Raw genomic sequence first — 26,526 nt, 5'->3', positions numbered from 1 at the left:
CCTTTTCTTTGATTTCATTGACGGGGTTTTCAATGTAAACGTTGATAATTATGGCTGAAAAAGCAAAAACTTTTCTCACGATTTTTTTTATTTTCGCCTCTTCACAGCTGGGTCCTGATTTTATCACCGCTACTTGGTTGCAATTTAAACTGTGGATCATTCTTCTGTCAATGTAAATAACTCCTATTTACTCCTTGAGCAATAAAATATCCTTTCTAAACATAAATCTAAATCTATTTATTTCAGGATTGCCAGTAATATGTTTCAATATACGTTATCAAACAAAGTCTACGAACGCAACGAAAGTTGTCTTGTTTTTTTTTCATTTTTCTTCTTCTCTATTATGAGCCAAATGGCAAATATTGTTTCCTTATGCTCTTTCTGAAACCGAATCTATTCCCATCCAGGTAATATTTTGCCATTTTTTCTATTTTATATGAATGACACTTGTCAGTATCTTCGACGCATGTTTGTTCAACCTTATGGTACTAAAATGTTCACAGTTCTCCGCTTTTTTCCTTTCGGAAATTTGGATTATAATGTTCCTCATGAAACCGTTTGGTATCTCACCTGTTGAATAAATTTCACTTTTTATTTTTACCCGGGTTCCACGTCTTTCCTCCTGCATTTTTTATCAGCTCCGCTGGAATATCGTCAATTCCAAATGCCTTATTCATCCTCAGGTCTCTTACTGCCACATCAAATTCTGATGTTAAAATTGGGGCTGCTACGTCATCTTTATCCACTTCCCCTTCTTTTTCTAAATCTTTTGTTCTTTGACTGTTTCCGTACTGCAACTCTTTAATATTACGTTTACGTTAAAGTTGCACTATTTCATAGGTCGCCTCCATTTTTCCATGAAAAAGAATTTCCTCCACTTCCATACAGATATTTTTAATTCAAGCTCCTATATCTCTCATTGCCTTTCGACATATCTCGTTTCTTTTTCTCTTGTAACAATTCTGTCCTCCCTCTGATTTCGCATTGTGATATCTCCGTCCTTCAACGAGGTATTAGGCTTCCTGCGTGATCTTTTTTTTTATAACGACTTTACATCTACCAAGAACTTCTTCAGCTGTGTCCTGCCACCCAATGTTTTCTAGCCTACGGCAGGTCCTAAGCGATCTCACGTTCCATGTTCCTATCATTATAACTCTATCCCAGTTTCCCGATGTACCCTCTAGGGTAGTCCCCGCCTGAGATGCAAATGGGAGACTAGTTTACATCCGGAATATTTACAAGAAAAAACTCCACCATGCAATTGTATAAAAAATTAGAGGAGTAGCTGCAATTCCTGGGGATAAAAATGTGATAGTTCACATTTATTTTCACATCGTAGTACCACACCCGTTAAAGAAAATGTTTCAACATTGTTAGTGAAATTTGTGTCACTGTACAGATCAAGATGGTCTCCACCTTCACACATGCTGCCGTCCTCTAACCCCGGATATTGAGAAACATAATTGTTCGTGGCCTTCATTCCCTAAGTCACAACATCTTCACAGGCTTCGGCTTTATTCAAATGGCCCACTTAACCCAAGGATAGACCAATACCCCCTCAGAACGCCTTTATATTCATGTGAGTAAACTTCTCTCGGGTTTCCCACCGGGTTAAAGGCTTCATAATGGCCGACGTTTCGAGCTCCGACTCGGCGCTCATCATCAGGGCTACTGGATGCTGTGATGCGGGAATGGGCCTGCTTATATGCTGCCCTCCTCCGGTCAGGTTCCTCGGGATTGGCTGGTAGTTTCCCGCCTGGTGGGGTTGACTCCGGATTGGTCTGTCCGTCGTATCGTCCTTTCCCTGTATTCGGTCAGTTTTTTCAGAACGGGTTTCCAAGTGCTGCTAAGGGAATACCCTGAATCGCGATTAAAGTTCTTCCTCTCCAGTTTAATTTCGATGGCTTCTTTGGTGAGACGGTCCCAAAAACGTTTGGCATGACAAAGTATCTCTGTTTTTTCAAATTGAATTTTATGGGCGTGTTCGACACTATGCTCAGCAATGGCAGATTTTTCAAATAAAATTCAATTTGAAAAAACAGAGATACTTTGTCATGCCAAACGTTTTTGGGACCGTCTCACCAAAGAAGCCATCGAAATTAAACTGGAGAGGAAGAACTTTAATCGCGATTCAGGGTATTCCCTTAGCAGCACTTGGAAACCCGTTCTGAAAAAACTGACCGAATACAGGGAAAGGACGATACGACGGACAGACCAATCCGGAGTCAACCCCACCAGGCGGGAAACTACCAGCCAATCCCGAGGAACCTGTCCGGAGGAGGGCAGCATATAAGCAGGCCCATTCCCGCATCACAGCATCCAGTAGCCCTGATGTTGAGCGCCGAGTCGGAGCTCGAAACGTCGGCCATTATGAAGCCTTTAACCCGGTGGGAAACCCGAGAGAAGTTTACTCACATCATTCGCCGGGAAAGCATCAAATCTTTCTTCCTTTATATTCATGTCCACGACCACTGATGAGTGAACTTGTTTTTATCGAAGCTCACTTCTGAATCTAGATTTTGACCATTCACAACCCCTTGGACACATTTGATAGCTTAACGCACAGCCGCAAGATTTCGAAGAATAGGACTCATAAAAAATAGGACTAATCGCCACATAATCACAAATGTGCATACTTTAATACATCTGTGAATACGTTGAAATAAAATCGATTCAAATTTTCCTGCAATCAAACAATCGCGAAATTAGTTGACGAATTTATTATTGAAATGATAACGTGCTCATAAGAGCGTCTCAAAATTGGAAAAAAGGGAACTATATACTTATTATATTAATCATTTATTAACGGCAGGTGGATTTAGCACTTGTTCAGCATCATTCCTTTAAAGGGCATAAATTATTGATTAATTGAATGTTGATTTAAATTATTCATCTCAAAACTGCAAATAAGTTTAACAAATAACGAGGAAAATTTTTTCTTGAATTTACAATCAGGAGAAAGTTTTTCGAGAAAAGCTGAGATGCAGCTACCACAATAATCAGCCTTTTTAGGAAAATTTGCGATACGATAGAAATTACCCACATAATAACCAAGCATAATAATAACCAATTCCTCAGCGCTTCTATTGACTAGTATTAGCTGGATAAATTGTGAGTATTCATGTATACCAGAGACAGTTAAGTATTGATTATATGCTTAGCAATGAATTTATAGCTATGGAAATTTTATGTCGAGCGTCTATTCATATTTTAAATATTAATATCTTCATCTTGGTACTGGAAAGATTTTTTTAAACGTTGACCTCGTAAAATCATTTAGCCAAACGAAGGTTAATACTACGTACCAGTTATATGCATTTCTCATATTTGACCCATTTTGTTTGGCTAATACAAATGCAATCGAACGCTTTTTACCGTAGTTAATAACAAAATAATTAAAAAAATGCAGTGGAAACTACCAATAATATAAATTTGATCTCCAAAATCTACATATTACCATAAAAATGGTCCCACAGGAGGTACTATACCTCTCCAAGAGACTCTGGTAAGTTATTGTAAAATGAAACACACGAACTATGCTGGTTAAATAGAACCATAGTACCTAAAAATATGCCTAAAAACAAAAATAAAACACCTATGATATGAGGAAGAAGAATTCAAAAACTTAAAAGCTAATACTGTACAATTTTCAATTCATCACTAAAATTTACTTCATATTGACACAAAATAAATTGAATTTTATCTCGTTATTCCTCTCAATTCTTTTACTCTGCTCGTCAATCACGTGTAAATCATTTACGAAACCCAAGAAAAATTTATCTCATGACACACAAATTAGTATAAAGGCAATTGGCACACTGATTTGGTAGAGCTCACTGACTAATGCCATGGTAATATGAAAAAATTGGTATTATTAGGTAAGTGATATAAACTGCACTTATCAGAAAATAGTTAGCAACAATGCATTTAAATTAAGTTTTTTGATAAATCACAAACATCATGGTAATTTCAAGCATCTATTCTTATTCCGTCAACAAATCTATTTTTTACATCGGAAAAATTACGAAAAAATGCAGCCCATAAGATTCAAATCAACACAAAGAAAGAATTTTTACTTTATTTCCGTTTCTTCAAATATATTTTATATGTCTTTTGAAATGGTCTTCTTTCATCTAAGAATAGCCTTTTCTCCTTTGAGGCGTGGGTATGTAAATAAATGAGGGAAAAATCTCCGTGCACTGAGCAAGAGAAATGGTCGTCCCGAGATGCTGGCATAATAGTGTACAATTGTCTTCTACTTTAAACGAATAAAGAAGTGTTAAGTTATTCTTGGTCAATTGTGATGGATTTAAGTAAATTTTCTATGGGATTTCTAAAACTTATAAAAGTAAGAGACCACAAGATTTTCAGGCAGTCCAAATTCGCAAACGTTAAAAATTTTATTTCGGCCCAGACTTTATGTCTTCAATTTAAAAAGTTTTTTCCCCGTTCAAGTCTTTCAATATTAGGCATTTTAATTTTCACCGCGGGAGTTCTATGATTCCGGGTTTTTCTTAAATAATCCCTGAGGAAGGTTCCTCATCTCGTCAGTTGTTTTCCATGAAGTTTTCTTCCATTTATAGCGGGGAAAATAGGAAAAAAACTTCCGAACGTAAGCTGAGAATCTTTCTCCCAGCCGTCTATGGGGAATTTCATTCAGGGATGTCTTCTGACTAAAGCCGTGCACCTCTGTGTACGAACGCCCAGCATACAAATAGAAGAATAAGAGATTCTAAAAAAAGTAACCATTAAAAGGATCTTGTAGGACAAGAGGAGGATATTCTTACCCTGCGTTTAATAAGATTCCGAATAAATTCAGGAGAAGCTGCCGGGAGGGATTGCGAAAATTGGAAAATACCCGCTCGGAGAATCCCCGAAATACTTATTTCATGGCTGAATAAAAAAAACCCTCTTTTGTTACCTAACGGCATCCGTTTTGTAATCTAGAAGGCTTTGGCGAGCAGTTTTAAGTGTGTAACCGAGCCACGGCATCGAAATAGAAGAAGCCGCGCGGTGGCGTGTGATGGGAGCGGGAATTGGGGTAGATCTTGAGTTGTGAGTTGTTGAGACTGCAGTGCCTTGCGTAGGAGGAAGTGGGCGAGAGGACACAGAAGAGCAGAGGGAACGAAGATGTTGGAGCGGCTTCTAATGGAGATTCCCTGTCACGAGATGAGCGGAGAGAGGAGGGAGGTTCGCAAGGGTTGGGGGAGCTGGACTTCACCCCACGAGTTGTCCTCACCGCCTGAAACCCGTCCTTCACCCCCGCCTTCTGCGCCCTCTCCTCGTCCAACCACTTTCTCCATCTTCTCTTCTCTAACCTCCACCATCTTTCAAAGCTGAAAACCCCCTTTCCTCTTCTTCTGCGATTCCGCCCACCCTTCCGGCTCCTTGCGAACTTACTCTCCCAACCAACAACGTAACGGTTACCACCAGTGGCCCCGAGGCGAAAGGAGAAAGACGATAAGGGAAATTTAGAGGGGTTGGGGGGGGCAAAGATTCCGAGGAGGAGCACAAAAGGCAGGGCGAGGAAACTGGAGAAGGAAGCGGACGGGAAAATAAGGAAGGAGAAAGAGAGGGAGGGAGAGAGAAGAAAACATAAGAGAAAGAGAGAGGCGGGGAAGGTGTTGGAAGACCTTTCGACGGCCGGAAGTGGGCGTCAAGATGGCGGTAGAAAAGAACTCGTTGTACGCTTAGGAGGTTAAAGCCAAAGGGTGACGCGAACAAAAGAGCAGCAGACAAGCGTCGCGGTCGGTCCCTCTGAGGGAGGCCAAAAGGAGCTTCATGAGGTTCGTCCAATAAACAAACCACTTCCCTCGGAGTGCTTTGACAAGAAACTTAGACATTTTCTCACGTGATGCATGCGAACTAAATCAAAGCCAAAATCAGACATGCAGAGGGAATACATACATCTAGCCATATCAAAATTATAGCTGACATCTCCGTTTCAGAGATGAAGTCTGTCTCCGTCAATTCGAGAGAATTAAATACCGGCAAAATTATTCACGAAAGATTTTTCTCATGAATGAAAGCAGAACAAAAAGATTTCACATATTAAAAGTATTAAACGTAAATGGCTAGAGAAACATCATTGAAATAAAAATTGATAGTTCCATGAAATTAATTGATTATTCGTCTAGCGTCATACAAGAAAGTTCGCATTCAGTAGAAAAGATTCGTGGCAGTCTCTATGACGGCCACTTCCCGAACAGAGCACTTGCTAACCAGGTTGACAAGAGACTTAACTTTTCATGCGATACATGAAAGTTGAGAGACCGTATGAATTTTTTTGGTCACTTTGAAATTGTAACTAGTATACTCATTTCAAAAAGAAAGTTTTGAACCACTGTTTAAAATTCGAAACAAGTGATATATTATGAAAAAGAAGCTTAACATAGTTGAGTTCATGCCTAATTTCTCATTCATTCTCTACATCCACTGCCATCGGCAAATTCTATTCTAATCTTGGTCAATAATTTACTCATCAAAAGACAAAAAATGGACAAGAACTAGAGGGGTGTTTCTTTTGTTGCCAAATTAATAATTAGTATACACAATTTTAGTAAAAAGCAATGTCTAATGAATGGAACTACACAGATACGTTATTCTCTCATATCGACTGGAATGCAAACAAGCTTAACTAATAGTCGTAGATTTATTATCAGGTTCATTATAAAATTTTAACCAGTCCCTGGTGAATTCCTATGTAAGAAGTAATAGCTGTTAATGCTAAAGTTAAAAACTAGTCTTCAGAGGCCGCAGCATACCTGGCTTACTTCGCTTTATTTAGAGGAGGGAGTAATTGGAACTTGAAAGGCAGAGAAGTAGACAGAGGATAGTATAAAAGGGCTGATTATCATTTTATAGATAATTTTACAACGCAAAAAGGCTAAAATTTCAGAAAGAATTGAATCGCATACCAAGTTTTGAATACCGATGAGCTAATGTCGATTACGGCATTATTTAAGGCGCACATCACTACATGTTGACATACCCCGCATGAGTTCAAACTAAGGCGGAGCTAATAACACGGCCCGCACGGCTATTTCAGCGGACGGTTTTATTTACTGGAGGAGGTAAAATTAAAGCAGCGAGGGCAGCGAAGGGTGGGAGGGGGAAGGAAAAAAGGAGGGTGGAAAAGGAGAGTGCGCGCTTGTTAATCCTTCCTGACATCCAGAACCGCCGCTTCCAACGCGCCGCCGTGTTTTTCTTCGCAATTTGAGTGAGTGCGGCGAAATTGCATTTCCCAGCCGTCGAATGCGATTGCGAGAGCTGAGAAACGGGAGAGAGAGAAAGTAAGAGAGGGGGAGGCGCAGATGGGGGTGGAGAGGGGGATGGGGGAGAGGGAATCCGTCCCCGTCGACGGAATAATGAAGGTCGGATGGTGAGGAATAAAAGAAGCCAGAGAGTTATAAGGAAGGGATGCGAAATAAGGGGATGAGGAGTAGTAATAATAGTGAGGAGCGAAAAAAGCGATGGCGTAAGGATGGAGCAGAAGGAGGAAAAGACGGCCGTCAGAGACGTGAGAAGGAGAAGCAGGAAGACAATGAAAATGGAGAAGGCAATGTGATGAATTAGACGGAGTAGTACTGCCTAAATTCATTGAAGATCCCAGATCCACCGGCTTCCCACCTAAACTTTGCTACCAATTGACTCTTGATATAAGTTACTGTCTCTGGCGTGTCTCCATGGAACCGTTCATTACGCAATCGACAATAAAGTTAGTATTTTCCTTTACATGGTGCACGGATCCACGCAAGTTCTAAGCTATTTTTTTAAGAAAGTTTTACTTTCTTCTTCTGGGTTTGGTGAAAAACTGACCTTCCTTCACCGTTGTACAGTCACAGGAGAATACGCGTCGCGATGTTTCGAGAACGTTTCGGATGGGTTCCTTTAGGGATACGCAACGTAAACTATCTACGCAATCTAACCTTCCACTGCTAGGCTTCCACCTAAAAGAATGTTCAATAAATTCTTGGCTCTTAAAAATTGCTACACAACATCGTATGATTAAAGATTCGTTGAAGTGTAAGATAAGAAAGAGAGCGATACATTGTTTTGCCTATCTACCCTTGCATTCTTCAGTAGTTTCAGAAAAATATCAGAAGAAACTAAAAGATTCATTATTTTATACTTTTAGCAGGCAACCGAAATATAATTGCAATAAGTTCAAAATGTCATCAAAGAGATAGTGACAATTTTTCTACTTAACCTTATGCTCAGCTTAAGCACGATGTAAAAACACCGGTAATAAAAGACAGCGCTATAGGTAGCGATACTATGATTTTGGAAAAATTTCGTATCTAACATGAACCACACAAAACGTACGCTGGGTCTTGAAGTGGCTTTAATTGTATTTCATGCACAGGTGAAATGGATAAAGGATATCTACAATAGAAAGCAAAATGGCCTGATCGATTCATTCACTCATCAGTGCTCAGCCTTAACTACTGAGTATACAGCCACATCGTTATTGAAAATTATTCATTCTGTGATGGACTATCCTAAACTCATTAAAATGTACTTTCAATTTACATAAAATTCAATCATTGGTGAAACATCCATTGAATATTTTAGACTTTAATATTTCCCGAACAATCAAGGGGAAAATTTAGGAATATTTTGAGGTGAGGGGAAAAAAGCAAGCTAAGGAACTGTGAAATCTAACTCAACTATACAAATAATACTTTGGCTGACGCTCTTTAACACACCTCCGAAAAGTTTTATAGCTTTCAACACGACGGTGAATTTAAAAGCACCAAATACCCCAGATAGACCTAGATCTACCGACAAGTACAAAAACAATTCTGCTACGTAGTACCAATTTATGAACTGTAAGAATATTAATAAAAAAGGAATCTCAAGCAAGCATTTTCCTAGAAGATTAATGTTTCATTGTGCATGAGAGAAATATAAAATATATACCTAGCAATAAAAATAATTTTGATTTGTAATTTTCAATAAAATGCTTACAATTGACGGCACAAACATGACACCATAGAGGTAATCCCAGATTTTCGATGGGTATATTTCGGTGGTCACACATAATAATAATAGAGAATTAAATAGATAAAATCTCATGCCATTTTCTCATGCATGCATGCATGAGTTTCTTCCGGAAACGAAGGTAAGCTGAATTTCCACATGCGTTTAGTTGGAAGAACTATTCAGTGAAGGTACGCAAGACCATTTATTACCAATTCTTACGCCGCCGGGAGGTGCTTTATGTGAATAAATCAAGGTGCCTGGACGGTATCACGAGTCTTTAAATGTAATGATTTCAAAAGGGTCAAATCGAGGGTAAAACGTCACCGAGAAAATAAGGAAAGAATCATAAAACCCTCACCAGAGCACCGGAGGCACAAAGGCCTCGTGAGTGGGGAAAGAGAAAAGAGCTGTTAGCATTTCTTTGGAAGGGGAAAGGCGGAACAAGCAAGGTCGATCAAGTATTTGGGAACTCATGTGACTTTGAATAGAAGCTGTAAAGAGGAAATAAAAGTTGGAGAGTTGAGTGTGAGGAAGCTAGAGAGAGGGCTGAAAGAATGGCCACAAGAGAGGCATAAATTCAGATTCGGCCGAGAAGGAGAGGTTTGTTGAATTTTTACTCCTACAATCCTGGGCTCCGAGATTGGGCACTGAACAAAGTAGGTATGTTGGAAGGGGTTTAGGGAATTCGAAAAGTTGAAATGGCGGAGAAAGTGAGAGAATACCTAAAAAGGACGCAAAGGAAGCATGCTAAATAGAATAATGACTATTAAGAATAATGGTACTTATTGGGTATCGAAATAATTTACTAAAAAGAGAGGCCAGCGATGGGTTTGCCTGAAAAAAATGGAATGGAGTATATTTTCTTTAAATTTAGGAGCGTAGCTAAAACAAATGGAAAGAGAAGAAAGTGAAGGATAAAATTGCAAAGGCAGGTAGTCTCAGAGAAAGCATTAAGGCATTGTAGGGGAATACAATGGAGAAACCACAATTTATGTGACGTGCAAATGGAGGGAAAGGAATTTACATTTATCAATGAGGATTGTTGCATGAGACGCCTTAAAAAAAGAGGATTATCTGTATTGAACGCTGACATAATGAATTTGGTAAAAACAATAAAAAAATGGAGACGAATTGATCCTGCATTTGTTATTACAATCTCGAAGGATCAAATACTTACAACAGTAGAAAATACTAGTATAAATAATAGTAATAGTAAATAATAGTAATAAATTATAAATTAGATCGCCCATGTTATAGCTAGAGATACTTTCGACTAGGGTGAGTGGAAGATTCAGATAGAGAAAAAATTACTAGCTGATCTAATTATTGTCAAAATTCGAGATTCTTCATAAAGGATCGACAGATTGGAGTGAAAGAAATGTTAAAGAAGCCGAATTGAAGTTGGTTTCTCGTGAAAATTGCATTATAAATGTAACATCACGATCAAATTTAACGGCAGCATTACATTTTAATCACTTTAACACTTTTAGTATTACGTACAATACTGCAGGTTTTATGGAAACGCTGATCAAACTTTCAACAAAATCACCTGGCAAAAAGAATTGGCAGAGGATATTCGATACAGAGATAACAACGCAATGTGTAAATGCATATCAGAGAATGCTCGAATGACAAGGAATAATTCGATCGAAAAGATAGCAGATGGATAATGGAATGCTGGATTCCTGAGATTTCGAGAGAGCTGGGCATTCATAATTGCGATTGGACGAAGAAAAGAAGGACCCGATGGTGAGGGAGGGAGAGAAATGGAGGGAGAAGAATGGGATGAAGTAAAGAAAGAAAGAAGGAAGAGAGATTGATGCATTCAGATGGGTTTCCTTCGTCTTGAGAAGAGAATTCCTCGGGCGACCGCGCCAGAACCTCCCGATGTTAATTTACTTTAACGGCCGGGGAATTTATTTTTAGTCCGAATCATAAGGAAGGAGATGGATCGCGGGCAGAGTTAATGCGTTTGCGGGAGAAGCGTGGGGAGGGGGCAAGGGGTAAAGGGGTGGAGTGAGCAGGAGACGCTCTCGGGGGTGATGGGGGATGGCTCCGCCTAAGTGCACAGATGAAGGACCCCTAAGACAAATGCCTCGGCAGAGGTTGAAAGAGACTCCACTGAAAACCGGGCTCCACGGGAGATGTAAGTGTTTTGGAGAAGACAATGGGAAACAAATGAATACCACTCAAAAAATAATCTTCGGCGTTGAAGCATTAAAAAATGAATAATTGAGAGTTTTAACATCACTTCACTCTGGGAAGCGAAAACAATAGAAATGTTTATTTTGATTTCCCGCAATGTGAAGGAATTATGGCGTCGGTGGAGAGGAAAATAGGAAGACGAATGATGCCTTTTCTTGGAAATGGTGAGCTTTTCGGGAATTATATTCCGTAAATATTCTCAATATGGCAGAATCAAGGCAAATAGATTAACACACCAACTGGCATACCATTATTATTCATATAAATTAAATAAATCAAAGAATCTATCAAGCATAAATAATTAAAGCCTAAATGTAAGTCTCCATCTCATACAAGTTTTAAAATGGCTTCGATACGTTTCACCGCTCGCAAAATCGCTGGTTCTAGTTCTTTAGGCATTACATTGTCACTGATTTCGTAGTTCTACAGGTGGATTCGGGAATACAAAATGGAGGCAATTAATGTGGGACTAATATGCAATACAGGATATTGTCTCTAAACGAAAACTTTATTGATTCACATTAGCTCATTCGGATTAGCATAAGAATCATTCGGATGGAAAAGAATTTAATACCAATTTACTCATAGAATATATACAATTAATCAAATATTATGTGATAAGACGGTCCATAAAAATTTTCGAGCATCGCCTGAGTTCGCTGAGTATCAATAAAAGGTTGAATCGTATTGCCATATTTTAGTTTTCTCTTTTTGCTATTCAGCCACTCATTAATCACCTCAGAGGATATCATGTGATTTATTGCAATAGGGCGTGAAATATCTTATGTGATTTCCTTTGAGGATTCCTAAGGTATAGTAATATTCCACGGATGGATATAACATAACTTTGGCACTGAGTTAAGTGATAAAGGAGCCTACTATTGCTGAAGTAGGCACTGAAAGAAATTGCAAGAAGAAAATTGCTGCTATTAGAGTTAAATCTCTAGGATTCAACTGAGGGTAATTGAATAGACATGATGATGGTATGCGTACTCTTGTGAAGCTCCAACTTAGTTAGAGACTAGCTTAGAGACGTTTCATAGATTATTGATAGCCGACATGTGTTTAAACTGTTCTAGAAGACCATAAAAATGGCTGTAAGCAGTTGAAACATTGATCAGTTTTCTGAAAATATGTGAAATATCACAAAGCACATTGTTTTTTTTAGGATATTGAAAAATTTAATAGCAGTTCTGTGAATAAATAAAGATGATATAGAAAGCTTTACCACATTAGGCATATTATTGTTTGCATCCTATTGAAATATTGCATAATATAATATTTCGAAAAAGACTATACCTAAATTTCATTAAAGATAATGGATTAATATGGACAAAGTGCTTCTAAGCTGTAACATACTTCTCTAATTCCGGTATACTTAAATTTAAGTAAAAACAACATTAATATATAATAGAGATCAGAAATACTTAAGCCACGTAATTAGATTGCTATAAAAGTACATGGAAAGGTAATTTTACATGTTAAGAGGATTACATTTGAGTAATCATTAAGGCGTAAAAAGGAAAGACTCCCGATCTAATTTGATGGTATTTGAGGAGAGGAGACTGATTTACAGCAAGCGAGTCGGATAAATGGCATCAAAAGGAGAAGGAATCAATTGATTGGCTCCCCAATGGCGAGAACGAAAGATGACCGAAAGCACGACAGCCAATATTGCTCTCTATGCAAAGACTAAAAAAATGAAGGAATAGACGAAGAAAACAATGGAGTGCAGCTGCGGCGAACGTTGAGTGGCCCTCAATTAGGGATTGCATTAATTTAAGAGGCCGCCACGGCGAAGAGTTTACGGGTGAAAAGAGCGAGGGGATGATGTAGAGGCCTCCGACAGCTTTCAACTCAAAATGACTAAAAAAAGGGATAAATTCACTTTGTATATTCAAGAAGATATTTATGCACGTTTTCACCGACCGTGCGCGTAAAGGGTGAAGCAACGTTGAGTGTGTAAAGAGGCAAAGTAAAAGGTTACAACTTCGAAGAAAACAGAAGTAGCCACAAAAAAGTGACGATAAATTTGAATCGTCAATCTAAGATGCATCATCTCCTGGTTTACTTAAGAAGAGTGTGAAGTGAAAATATAAATGTCTGGTTACTATTTTCATGGTTTTCAAAGCACCTGCTTTTTAGAATTGTAAATAATGATAAAAAAGGCGATAATTAGTAGTGTAGGACAAAACGCTGTAAATATTTTGAGAAAGAAAAGTGAATACTATTCTCTGCAATTTCATGAACACATGTGCAGTAGGGCGGATTGGAAAAATCGATTTTTTTCAAATCCATCTGGCCCAATGAAAAGAAATTGTGGGACTGATCAAAAATAAGGCCTGAAGAATTTGAGACCTCTAGGTGAACCCCTGACCTTGCTCAAAAGTCATTTATTGGGGGAGAGTCAAAAATCGAAAACTTCAATATTTTATGGTCATTTCCCATAGATTTTTCCGAGTTAAAATAAAGTTGCGGATAAATGGCATTTGAGCGAGGGCCAGGGATTCACCTTGAGGTGTCAAATTTTTCAGGGTTTATTTTTGATCAGTCCCTCAGCTTTTTTCACTCGACCAGATGGATTTGAAAAAAATTCGATTTTTCCGATCCACCCTCATGTGCAGTTGACCCTCCTGCGTAGACTAGATGTGATTTAGATAGCGAATTCGTAATACCCATGGTTCATACAAAAATATTTTGAACAAGTTATGATTTATGAATCAATAAACAATTTATTGTATGAAATATACATATTATGTATCATCCAAATAGTTATATATCATACTAGCAAGGCTTATACAGTCCGGATTCTTACCATAAGCTCATTAGTAACTAATTGGATAATGGTACGCAATAATCATAAATCGTTACATTGAAAGTTATTCAAATTTAATAGCAATAGGGAAAGCAATACAAAGCTAAAAAATGCTAGAAAAATGGTTTGCAGATTCTAGACTACAATATAATTATATTTGAAGAAAGTAGAGAGCATCCATTGTTGACTCCCATCCTCAACGAGAACATCTAAGGCCAGCCAACTTGTAAAAATATTGCTGATGATGATGCTGGCCTGTATTCGAAAACCGGATCGTGCATTGATTATTATTAATTTGTAAATGTAATAATTATTTTCTGCCAACATTTTGGATAAAATGCCACTTAGTAACGCCGGTATCTGTTGCACTAAAAGTTGGAAGAAAGAAACTGCAGGGCGCATCGTTTTGAATCATTGGTTCATTAGTTTAATATTCTGATTGCTTTAATCAAAACTCAATACTCATAAATGCATATTATGCAAACCAAACTGCTAAGTTATGAAAAACTGTTGATGGCGAAATCCTAATCGAATTTTCAGATCAAAGAATTAAGCGCAATATCCTAAATTTTCGCTCATTTTAGCTTCCGATACACGCTTGTCGTGGATACAAAGACTTTTATCAAAGTGATCTTGGTTCCCTCGATAAATCTCGTCTAGAGCTTTTAATTCATAATTTAGACGCCGAACTATGTAATACTGTTACCAGAGCTCTTGTTCTTCACACAATTTAGCAGCTGATATGCACTTGTTTGTAAATACAAAGGTTTTTATCAAAATAATCATGATTGACCATATAATTCACGATTAGTGTCTTTCATTCATAAAGTAGATGCCTATCCATTTGATACTGTAGCCAGAGCAATTGTTCGACTAATCATCCAAAGTGGCTGATGCCCTCAATATTGATATGATGCTGATACGATCGCTGTTTTCAAGCGCACCATCATGAAATAAACCATCGATTAAAACTTAAAAACTTATTATCCTGCAGAGATAAAATGATAAATACAGTTTCATTGTCAAATTTCTTCGTTAATTGCAGACAGAAGTTATTTCATTAGATTGAAGATAATTATTAAGTAGGAGCGGATACTACTTTTTTACTACGAATTAGCTGAGATATTAAAATGATCTTTTATCTTATTTGTCACGGCATGTTTAAAAAATGTTAAACAAATTAGAGTGCCACCAAATGCTTGTACGTGATATTATACTTCCGGTGAGCAACCTCGGGGTCAGAATTATAAAAAGATGGAGTATCTACAAATAAGCATTCCTGTTGAGTCAACTTCCATTAGCAGGATCATGATATTTTCATTAAAAGCCTTCCATAAATTACAAAGTACCAGTTTATGCATTAATGCCGCCTCTTTACATGCTATAAGGTCTAATCTTATGATAAACGCTAAATTCAATTCCGATATTACTTCCGCCACCATTTTGTGAGCAGCACAAAGCTTTTGCATTTATTCACGGCTGGCGAAATGTGTCGAAGAGAATTCATCAAATTCTTTAGGAAATGAAATAATTAATTAGATTCCAGTGTTCCGCACTAGGGAACATTTTAGCGTTTATAACTTTAAGCAAACATCAGAGTCATTTTAATCCAGTCATTTCATTATGGCCCGGGAAATTTTCCGCGGCGAGCAATTCGAAATACACACTACTAACGATATAACGCCGCGTTTAAATACTGATATGAAAATCCCATAAAACCCCTTTCCGCGAAAACATTGGCCCTCTGGGGGAATAATAGCGCGCACCTCTGCTGCCGATCCGGCGAGCCATTAACCTTGGATACATAAATACACGCTCTAAAAACACACTCTCACACACACTAGCGAGCGAGAGCCAGGCGAAACAAAGGAAAAGAAGAGACATAAATAAGGCTTGCATGCGCACCGGTGATATACCGTCTAAAAATGGATAAACATTTTATCCGAGATAAACTGTAATCAGGCCGTCGCCTGGTACTTATGGCTGGCTGGGTAAGCAATGCTTTAAAACAGATATTAGCGCGGGCGGTGGACTCCGCGAGTAAACCCGTGGCAGTAAATAGGGAGCGGTGGTACTGGACTAGTAGCGGCGCTCCGGCGGATGATTGAATGAAAAAAAAATAACGCACGGTGCGCGCTAATGGATCCATTATCTAATGGAAAAGAATTAACGGATTCCAGGCCGCTCGGGTGACCTGTTATCCCGGCGGTGGACGGGAAAGGCGGGATGAAGATCGTCACCCAGGGCGTGGGTGGGGGGGGGGGTGCTATACACGGGCGGGATGCGGAAGACGGCGGCGGCTGCCGGGTCGCTGTCCCCCGCGGAGGAGGGACCACTGAAGCTGGAGAGGGAATCAGTGCCAGGGGGTCCACCGCAGCGTGTGCTGGCGGGGTGCTGCTTTTTGGGGAATAAACCGCCAAATATTTCGACCTGTTGTGCGGTTGCCTATTTGGCCACACGGCACTGCCACAGAGGAGTGAGTATTTCTGTGGCGCTCAGTGTTTTAGTGTGTGCACACGATATGATTTGGTGTGTTCCGCGTCCAAAGGGGGGGGGGGGAAGAAAACCCATGGCGCAATGGAGGAAGTGGGATGGGGAAAGGAAAGGTGGAGCTAAAGGACCGAAAGCATGATTGGGGAATGGGAGCTCGGAATGGGGTATTGGATGTTTAGCGCGGGTTCATATGTGTGGGCGAGTTTGCACAAAGCAGGGGGGATTCCTCACGAAAATTATCGCTCGACCTCAAACTGCGGAGTGAATGCGGAGAGTAATTTGAGAGCTAAAACACGCTTGGTGGACACCGGGCACTCAAATATGGAACTGCGCTCCTTCGGGACGGAATTTTCGACCCCACCCACATTCCTAAACTATGCTCCAGGAACTAGAGTGTCTCAAACATTGGAATACGACGGAAATAGGTTCAAACCAAGGAGAAATTGAAGAAAAAATGCAAGTTAATGAAAAGAAAAAACATTATATTGGAATAAATGAGTACATGAGATTCTAAAGTTCGATATTTGAAAAAAATTAACTGAATTATGGTAAAAAGCAGATAAAAGTTAAAAATTGAATCGATATTTTATCAAAAAGATTAGGAACAAACAATGACCATTATCAAATGAAATACATTTTTATAATCAAAACTGTAAGTAAAAATGTAAGATAACTTTTCTGTGGTGAAGATTTTTCTTAGCAAAGTATGAGGTATTTCTTAGATGAAGGCATAAACGCTGTAACCTTTTTATGACATGCCTCTCTTAATGTGGTGCATTCTAGGAATGAAATATACTTGCTTTCAGATAAGCATCGAAGTATGTGAGAAATTTGAATTTTCACATTAGGACCCGTTAAGCAGAAATACTTAATTAGACGATGATATCGTTTAAATAAAGAAATTCGCTGATGTTAGCAAAATGTCAAATGGAAATTCCACATTAAAATGCTAAAAAGGAACTTCATTCCATTCAACCATTAATGACAGGGGCGAATCCAGGATTTCTTTCTGGGGGGGGGGGGGGTGGCTACAAGCAAGGCCATATCCAGAATTTTGTTCTGGGGGGGGGGGGGGCACAAGGATACCTCGTAATACAAAACGAACGCAATGATAATGGGACCGTATTAAAAATCTTTCATATTTTTGAGAATCCGGGGGGGAGGGGGCTCGTGCCCCCCCCCCCCCTGGATCCGCCTATGATTAATGATTGTTCAAAAGAAGATAGTAAGAATAATTCTTTGCAGAGAGGAATTGAAAAATTCCTTTTTTAAGAGTTGAATATATTATCATCGAGACGTTAACTGTCTATTAAACATTAAAAATTTTTTGTAAGAGAGGGGTAAATAAAAAGGAAACTAATGAATAAGCAAGTAAATAAAGAGTTAATTTGCTCCTATAATACGAAACTAAATAAGCAAAACTTTAAAAACTCATACAAATGCGACACAACAAAACTCTTCATGTCCTTACTCTGAACTACTACTCTGTACTAATATGTACTTACTATGAACCGATTGATAATTCTACTGAGAGTGGCTTCGTGCGAAGTGTATACATGGGCTCTTTTCTCCGTCCAAAATTATTTGAGGTAAAAAGGGTGGCTTACATAGGATTAATTTCATTTCTTGAATAAACATCATGCGACATATATATATTTTTAAGCTTTTCTATAATTCTGTGTCTGCATGGACACTTTTTTCTGTTTTTAGAGTGATTTTTAAGTGAGCATTTTGTAAAAACTATAATGAATTTCTGCCATTGCACTGAAGTGGAGAGCCACCCTAAAAAAGAATATTCTTTAGTCCCAATCCCTCATACAATACTGAGAAATGTGTTGCATAGTTTTACAAAGACGAATAATGCTAATGCTATTAAATTAAAACAGATTAACATCGTAGTAATATTATTTAAATAAATAGAGGATTACCTATCGCGAATCCGGCTATTCCGAATTTGTCTGATTCGCGAGTAACATGGCCATAAAATGCAGAACAAATATTATTTGATGGCCATGCATTTTCTGTCCCGTTTCGTGCAATTCTGCATTAATCCGAAAATGTAACCGTGACGATGAGCGAGAGCACGGATCGTTGTAACGGACATTCTCATGGGCGGGCGACAAGGAAGCTTCTCTCGTACCCTACATAGCAGGGATTAATGATCAGTCAAATGGAAGGCGAACTGCCCAAACCAGCTCGCTAGATTGTCAAGAACCTTTGACGGCCATTACTCAAGTGAACATCATTGTTCTCTGGGCCAACCGGCCTCGGCGACAACCAATGTCACAGCTATTATGTATTTTATATCAAGTACACGAGGTTGTCCAGTGTCTCGGAACGATGCCAGAATAAAACAAAATGACTGGCAGATGAAGTTCTTCGACATCAGTCGTGACGCGCGATATACGATGCAACAGCAAACAACCTCGTAATTTTTAAGAGCAATAGGTGCGCAATTTGACCCAGACAAAAATGAACACATTTCAATTATTTACCTACTGGAAGGTATAAGTAAAGAGCATTAGAAATGTATTCAACTCATCGACAAAGATGAGCTCAGAATTAAGCAAAATTAAGAAATAGTAAGAAAAGTTGAATTTAGTGCTTGTATGAGATTATTGATGCTCGAGAAGCCTTATTTAATTTCGCCAGCATACTGGTGTTGAAATAACATTTCATATCTAAATCATATTAAACGACAAATATTGACTTCCTGTTGACTAATAAGAGGCTTGTGTAAGATGACGGTTACATAAGGATCAGTCATTTTTACAAATATGGATGAGAGAAAATATTAAAAAGGAACTTGATTTAAACTCAATCCTGATGCATATTCTTATACATAACCATTATTAAATCATAAAATATATTGTAATTCAAAATTTATCAAAAAAAATTTTCGTCATCGTGTAAGTTCTAAATGAATAAAAAAATAAAACTCCATATTTCAATCGTTGCAGGCTCATATTTAAGGAATTTTTTCATCTTTCGTCGCAATGGGGGGTGTAGAAACGATTGGGAAACTTTTCACACAGCGTTTATTTCACCCGAACGGTTTCGATAGCTGGCGTGTCGTTATCAAGGGTGCAAAACCTTATAAAATTATCCACATTCTTAGCAGTTATCTAAGTTGAAGATATTTCAACGCACATTCATAATGTTCACTTCGAGTAATGTGACAAGGCAATTGCTCTCTAATTATTTACGTTTAGTTACCCAAATTTTCTACGCCTCTTAACTTCCTTAAATGAAATAAATGGACGATTTCTTTGTTGTAAACGGAGGCAGTGGCGAAATTTTACGTATTAATTACTCCACTTAAACTTGACATAAAAAATATTTGCACCCGTCATATGACGAACAATTGATTGATTTTGGACTAAGAATTTTTAACGCACTCATATAAGCGAGGATACACTCATTGCACGGTCACCAAGAGTATTCCCTCTGCCGGAAAAATATATTGCTCGAATTTCAAGTCCCAACATTCGAGGAAATCGAATAATATGACTTGCTTATTGGGTCACGTGCATTCAAATCGACCGGAAACCATTTCTCCACTACCCTCCTCCCACTCCTTTTCCGCATAAAAATGCTGCCATCCTTTAAAATTATATATCCTAGAGTGATCACGCTCCAAATTATTAGCTATCCCTCGTTTACATCAATGAAACCCCACTTTCAGGGATTTGAGCTTACCCGAAACACATAAAAACAAAAACCTGTGCACTTTGATGCAAAGAATCAAGTAACATACCCTGGGATAAGAATAAACGACGTGATATACTCAGCACTAAAGGCAATTAAAAATTTGCAGAAAAAATTGTCACAAAATCAAATTTCTTGCAGATGTTTTTCTAAGTGGTTACATCCACAATACGTTACCCAACGACTCGGGTTTTCGTTAATGTGACGTCGCATCCTCGATTTAACTAGGTTTTAAATATGGCTGTACGGTGTTAATTGTCGAAATTGTGTAGGCAAATGTGTTCCAGAATGACCGAAGTACAAAGTGACTTAAAGGCCAACGCTGAATTCTATGATGTTACTCTCAGAGGAAATCAGAGACAATTAAAACGAGGGAAAGCAACAGGAAAATTGAGACCGGAGATCCTTTTTTGAAATGCAATATTTGTTGGCAACAAAATAAATAATAATCATCAACGATAGAGTTCAATATAACACGGAATTTCTATGAATCAGTTGTTCATTTAAGCGTTTTCCTTCGATTTGAGAAACTCCTAGCATAATTACAAAAGCAAAATTGTGTAAATCATATAACGAAAATAATATCCGCCATAAAAAATAAAATGCAACCCATTGCTACCTATCGAGTAGATCTTATTCGGGCATTCACCATAAAATCTCCCATACAGTACCAGAAAACATATTTAGTAAGGCTGGGTTTATGATGATATCGAAGTTAAACTAAATATTCGTCCTCCTAATACGACAGTTTAAAATAAATTAAAATGTTTCATACCAAGAGTGTGAATGAAACCGAGAGATTTTAATGTAATCGAGCAGTTTGTCATAAATATTACTAAATTTATAAGAATCATAAACCATCTTTACCATTAAATCTTCTTCCACGCGACGCAAGTCAAAATCTATACATTTTCTTAGATAGCGGTCACTAAAGATCTTCGCGAGATTTAATAAAAACATTAATTCAGATAATGCAGAAATCTGGCAAGAAAAAAAACATAAAAAGAATTGTGCGCTAAAACAACATAATTTCGTGCAATAGTCAATATCTCCATTAAGCTATAATGTCACCAATCAATTAAGACCTGGTTCCTGGTTTCAGCCCAAGAGTGGCGTAGAGTCATGATAAAATTCTCACCTACTTCTCTAAAATGCTAATATTAAAATAAATAATTACCATGCATACATGTCGTAATAATGATCCTTTTTATCCCTGCTCCCGTCTCTGCAAAAACATATTCAACGACATGACAAGCGCCAAATGGAAATTTAAATCCTCTCATTAAAAAACTTCATTTTACCATATTATCGGACTTTTAGAAAGTTAATCAATGCGAGAGCACTGAGAGCATGAAGTAAATGATTAATCAAATTAATACTTGCATGGGATATTTCAAGCACCAAATTGAACTCATAATATTCATGAATTATATAGCGTGCTGTATTTTAACAAGACGTACGTCACATTGGAAATGAGAATGAAGCGACATGTTTGAAAGTGTAAAAAATAATAAATTATGTGACAGTAGTAAAATTAACCTTCTGTGAACCCACGCAATGCAATCACATTTTTAATTTCTCGTCCTTTTTTTTATGTGACACATCAAATAATGATAATCATTTAATGGAAATTTCAATAAATACCAACGTAGACTGTGTTATAATTCATGATTGCAGATATATTTATATTCCAACGCTTAGCAATTTTTATTGGATTATTTGTTATCAGTTTTTTGCTAATGAACTTCGTTTCTGTATAAGAGTCGTAATAATCAACTAAAAATGCCAAAAAAGACACTGATGTGCACCAACTCTAATGAATTCACTTTCAGTCTAGGAATATAATTCAGTCTGGTCATAACTCTCACGTCTGCAAAAAATTAACGCTTTTAAATACTAGTTAAAAGGCAGCAAAGCACAATAGGTCAGTTGTTTGGCTATAAAAATAAGATAGATAGATAATGAAATGGTTAAAAAGAAGAATTATCCTCTCATATCGTAGAATCGCCTAAATGGCATAGCACACCAGTGTACCACAAATTTTCACTCCCGTCTGTTTCCCCTCAAGTTTTCACCAAACACATCCCCTATTTTTTGGATTATTATCCCCTATTTATATTCCTCTATTGGATGCGATCCATATTCCCTTTATCCCCCTCGAAATCCAGTCCCTTGACTAATGTGCCCAGCATCGAGAACCTGATGGATCCTCCGACTACTTCTAAGGCCTTTATATTTATTTCTTTGCTTTTTTCCCTTTGCCCGTTCGTCTACATCATTCTCCAATCGCTTTTCACCCAAGAAATACATAAATTTGTGATTCCACGTCTTAGCAAGCGACCCATTCATTTACGCAACAATGATCAAAGATTCTCCAATAATATATTGAATGATAACAAGCAATAAAATCCACTTTTTCACACCATCGTCTTCAAATGCACTCCTATTGGAGGCCTGAAGATTTAAACGTTACGTTGGGTGAAGGAAGGGGGTGCTGGCAATGAAGGGGCGTGTGGGAGGGTTGGACGACCCACTTACCTCATTCTGGAGATGAAGGAAGGCGTGAACTCGATGGGCGCCCACACTCCCAAGTCGGAGTGCTTGACTTCGTCCCAGGAGAAGTACTTGACCAAGGAGCAGGCCGGAGAGGGAAGGGCTGCAGTGACGAACCATCGGAGGTGGCGGGCATACGCGAAAGATAGGCGAAGGGTCGGAGAGGATCAAGACATGAAAAGAAAACAGGAGGAAGAGAGAGGAGGGGATGGGTAGAGAAAGGTAATTGTGAGAGGGCGATGGTGGGTATAGGAAAGGGGGAGGAGGAAAATGCAAAATTAGTAACTATTGTTATAAAAATTATAGTCTCAAATTATGGATTAATTTAAACAGTATAACGCATTCTCACATTCACCTCATACACTCAGTTTTTCAACCAAATCGTTGACTTGGTTGTAATAGGATAAAGGTGACCCCGAATCAAGCCACAGGTGAGTGTACTTCACGGATTCAGAGTTAGAAGGCCTGTTCCTTTCTCATAGACACTTTGTACAGCAAAATATATAGTTTTAGGTGGACAAAGATGATACCCTGGGCAAACTTTGCAGCTGAAGTACTAACACTTGACCCTTGAGTTAGGAGGCAAGACCATTGTACTCAACCGCCTTTGGGGCCGATAAAAAAAACATACGGCCACGACTGCGCAATTTAAAATAAATACTTTTCTATTACCATATTTTTCAAATTTTAGTATAATGTACATCAATTTCAATTAAAAGAAAACTAATACCACAAAAAATGTGGATATGAGCCGATCCTTATATTTTTAATTTACATTTTTAAACCATTACATACAACTATAAATCGATGCAATCAAGGTATTTAATTAAGACTTTAAAATTACGGCGCCCATTTCCAGAAAGCTCAAAAAATAGCACGGTGAAATGACGACGAGTTTTTTGTCATAAATTTCCAGACAAAACGAACTTTTTGTTAGAAAATCGTCAAAATGATGTTTTTATACATTTTAATACAATAAAAATGACATATGCTTCGACGAGTGCCGTCGTAAGACCCCTTATAAAATTGCTGATTTCAGAATTCAACGTCCATAGAGCATAGCACGGAATGACCAACATTTGTCGCCGTCAGTCGGTAAAGAATCCAAGAAGATGACAATGAATCCTGGGTGAAACCTTGGGACACCTAGACCAATATTCTCGTGGTGCAAGTTGATCCAGGGAAAAGGATTGACTCTTACACTAAATGAGTAAACTTCACACGCTGAGAACCTAGTCTGATGTGAATTCTATCCTCAACTATCAACCTTAAGGTTGAATCACTGAATGAGTGCGCGACTCAGTGAAGTACAATTACATAGTTATCATTTGGAATTTCTATGAAATAACAAATTCTCTTTTTCTTAGACTAGCCCTCTTAAAGGATAAAGGACGAATAAGGATGAAGTACTTGATGCGGAGGTGAACGGGAGCAGCTGCTCCGGCACCACGCACCTCTGCTGTTGGGGCAATGTGGGAGGGATCCCAGCGGAAAAGGGTGCATGAAATGTGCATAGTGAGGGAGACGAGGCGATGGAGGGAGAGAATTAATACACAATTGAAGGAGCTGCGGCAGGCAAGAAGGGTATTGTGCTGGAAGTGGAGAAGACGAGCGAATAAAGGCCGAGAGGAATTAGCGCAGGGTAAGGGAGAGGGTAATCAGCGAGAGAAATGGTAAATGGGGTGTGGGAGACTTGAGTAATTCTCATAAGTGCAGTGGGGAGCGAGGGTGGGGGAAGTGGGGAAGAGATAGGGCTGGGAAAATATGTGTGCGAATGCACCAGAAGAGGGGAGGGGGATGGCAACTTCCCCACGCGCCCTTATAGGAGAGCGGTAGCTAATAGCGATGGAGTAGCGAGGGTGTTGGAAAGGCACGGTGGAATTTGTGCGAGGCACGCGATTTCGGAGAATGCACGGGGGAATCAATTTCAACCGTGAGTAAACAAATGATAATGCAGGAGAATTTGACATTAAAAGACTTGATTTCATTCGCAAAGGCGTGAGAGTTCAGGAAGTGCACTTAACATTTTAATTAACTAAATTTGGAGCAGTTATATATTAAGATTTAAATTTATGAGCACAAGCCTTATTTGAAGTGGAAAATCGTTATTATTTTACTGAAAAATTGGTGCTGAAATCGTTTTCCGTTTTAAATTCGGATATATAAATCAAATATCCAAAAGGTTATTTGAATCAATAATACCTAATTTAATCCATGCATATAATTTCCGCTTAGAATGTAACATAAATTTATGTAATGTAATGCATTTTTGTAAAATATAAGTAATATGTCGCATGAAAAGAAGCTACAGAAATTACCAAATACCTTCGTTACCATGGACGCGGTATTTTATAGCTGCGCAACTGAATGGGCGTAATTTCTCATATGGCAAACATAAGCAATTATCAAGGAACAATGAGCCACAATCATAAATCCTAGGTGATTGTAGTACAAAATAGCTCCATGAATTCTAGGCTGACAGCAACCAAAAGTACGCCACAAGAAAATGTTCTAGAATATGTAATTGGCTAATACTTCATAGAGAGGTGATATGTATTGCGGCATTGCGAGCTCGGTCCCTGATCAGCGGCATTCAATAAACCTACGGTTTGCACTCGAATCTGTGTTCGTTCACCGTGCAGCCAGAGACAGAGCATGGCTTGGGCGTGAAAATTATCCAATTAATACGAGCCGAAGACAATGCCTGCAGATAAATTAAACCTTTAACATAGCCGCAATGTTTTTCTCCCCGTTCTAAACAGCGCCATCCGTCTTATTTATTCGGTGGTGGCGCCGACTCTCTACAACAGCGGCAGAGGGTAGAGGAAAGCCGTTTGGTTTCCCCCCCCCCGTGGTTCGGAAAACTAATTGATGAATGCATATTGACGAACAATGGATTCGCGTCGGATCTGGAAAAAAATAAACAGAACTCCCTGCTCCCATTCCGTTTCCAAGGCCACGCGTGTTTGTTATGGAGCGAATGACACTGCGTACATGTTGGAGCGAGATGGAGGGCGCGTGTACTGGATTGCCATAAAGAAATACGGAAGAAATTAATCGGTAATTGTTTTCCAGGGGGAGGGCGAATTTTATTGGGCAAAAAATAATCTGGAGCAAGAAATTCGAGTGAACGGGAGGTAGTGTGATATAGGGGAGGATCAATGAGAGCCAGTGATTAGGGCAGGGGGGGGATTGGAAAGTGGAGTGGGGGATGAAGTGAAGGAGGCATTGGGAAGGGGTGAAGGAGAGAGGAGGTGAGGGGAAGGGGGAACTCCCAATACGCAACAGAGGCGAGAACCTACTGACAAAAAATGTGCGCGCAAGTGAAGCCTTATAGTGTTTGGAATTGTGGAAAATTTTGATTGGGGCGCTGAGGGAGTGGGGAGTTTGAGTGAGAGAGAAAAAGAGAGCTGAGGTGATGGAGGAAGGAAAGCTATTGGAAAATAGGAAATGGCTCCTAAAAGAGGGGAAAAAAGAAGAAATAACGCCAAAAACTGATTAGGGTCTCCCTAGCACGCCCTCCCCGTATCGTTCCACATCTTTCGCCCTCCCCTCCCCAGCTTCCCAATCGCCTCCTGATTCTCTCTTGCCCCGCGAAATTGATATGAGAAAAATGTGGACTGCTATGGCAACGGAAAATTGAATTTCAGAGGGCTGCGCAGTTAAGTGATGACAGAAACAGCGAACTGTGGTTTTGAGTAATGGGTGCCGGCTTCCTGCCCCTCCAACCCCACCTCCCTTCAGTCTTTCTCCCTCCCCTCTCCTCC

General features: G+C 38.8%; 1 protein-coding gene across 1 annotated transcript in view; it reads right to left on the bottom strand.

Moving 5' to 3' along the window:
• LOC124168719 overlaps positions 1 to 26,526 on the bottom strand; it is a 1,194,493-nt gene that overhangs the window by 810,990 nt on the left and 356,977 nt on the right. Inside the window, exon 2 of the mRNA XM_046546988.1 lies at positions 22,745 to 22,862. Coding sequence (XP_046402944.1) covers positions 22,745 to 22,862 — 118 coding nt within the window. The remainder of the gene's footprint in view (positions 1 to 22,744; positions 22,863 to 26,526) is intronic.

Source organism: Ischnura elegans, chromosome 1 (genome assembly GCF_921293095.1).
Source record: "Ischnura elegans chromosome 1, ioIscEleg1.1, whole genome shotgun sequence".
NCBI classification, from domain to species: Eukaryota; Metazoa; Arthropoda; class Insecta; order Odonata; family Coenagrionidae; genus Ischnura; species Ischnura elegans.
This window is presented reverse-complemented; position numbering and strand designations above follow the sequence as displayed.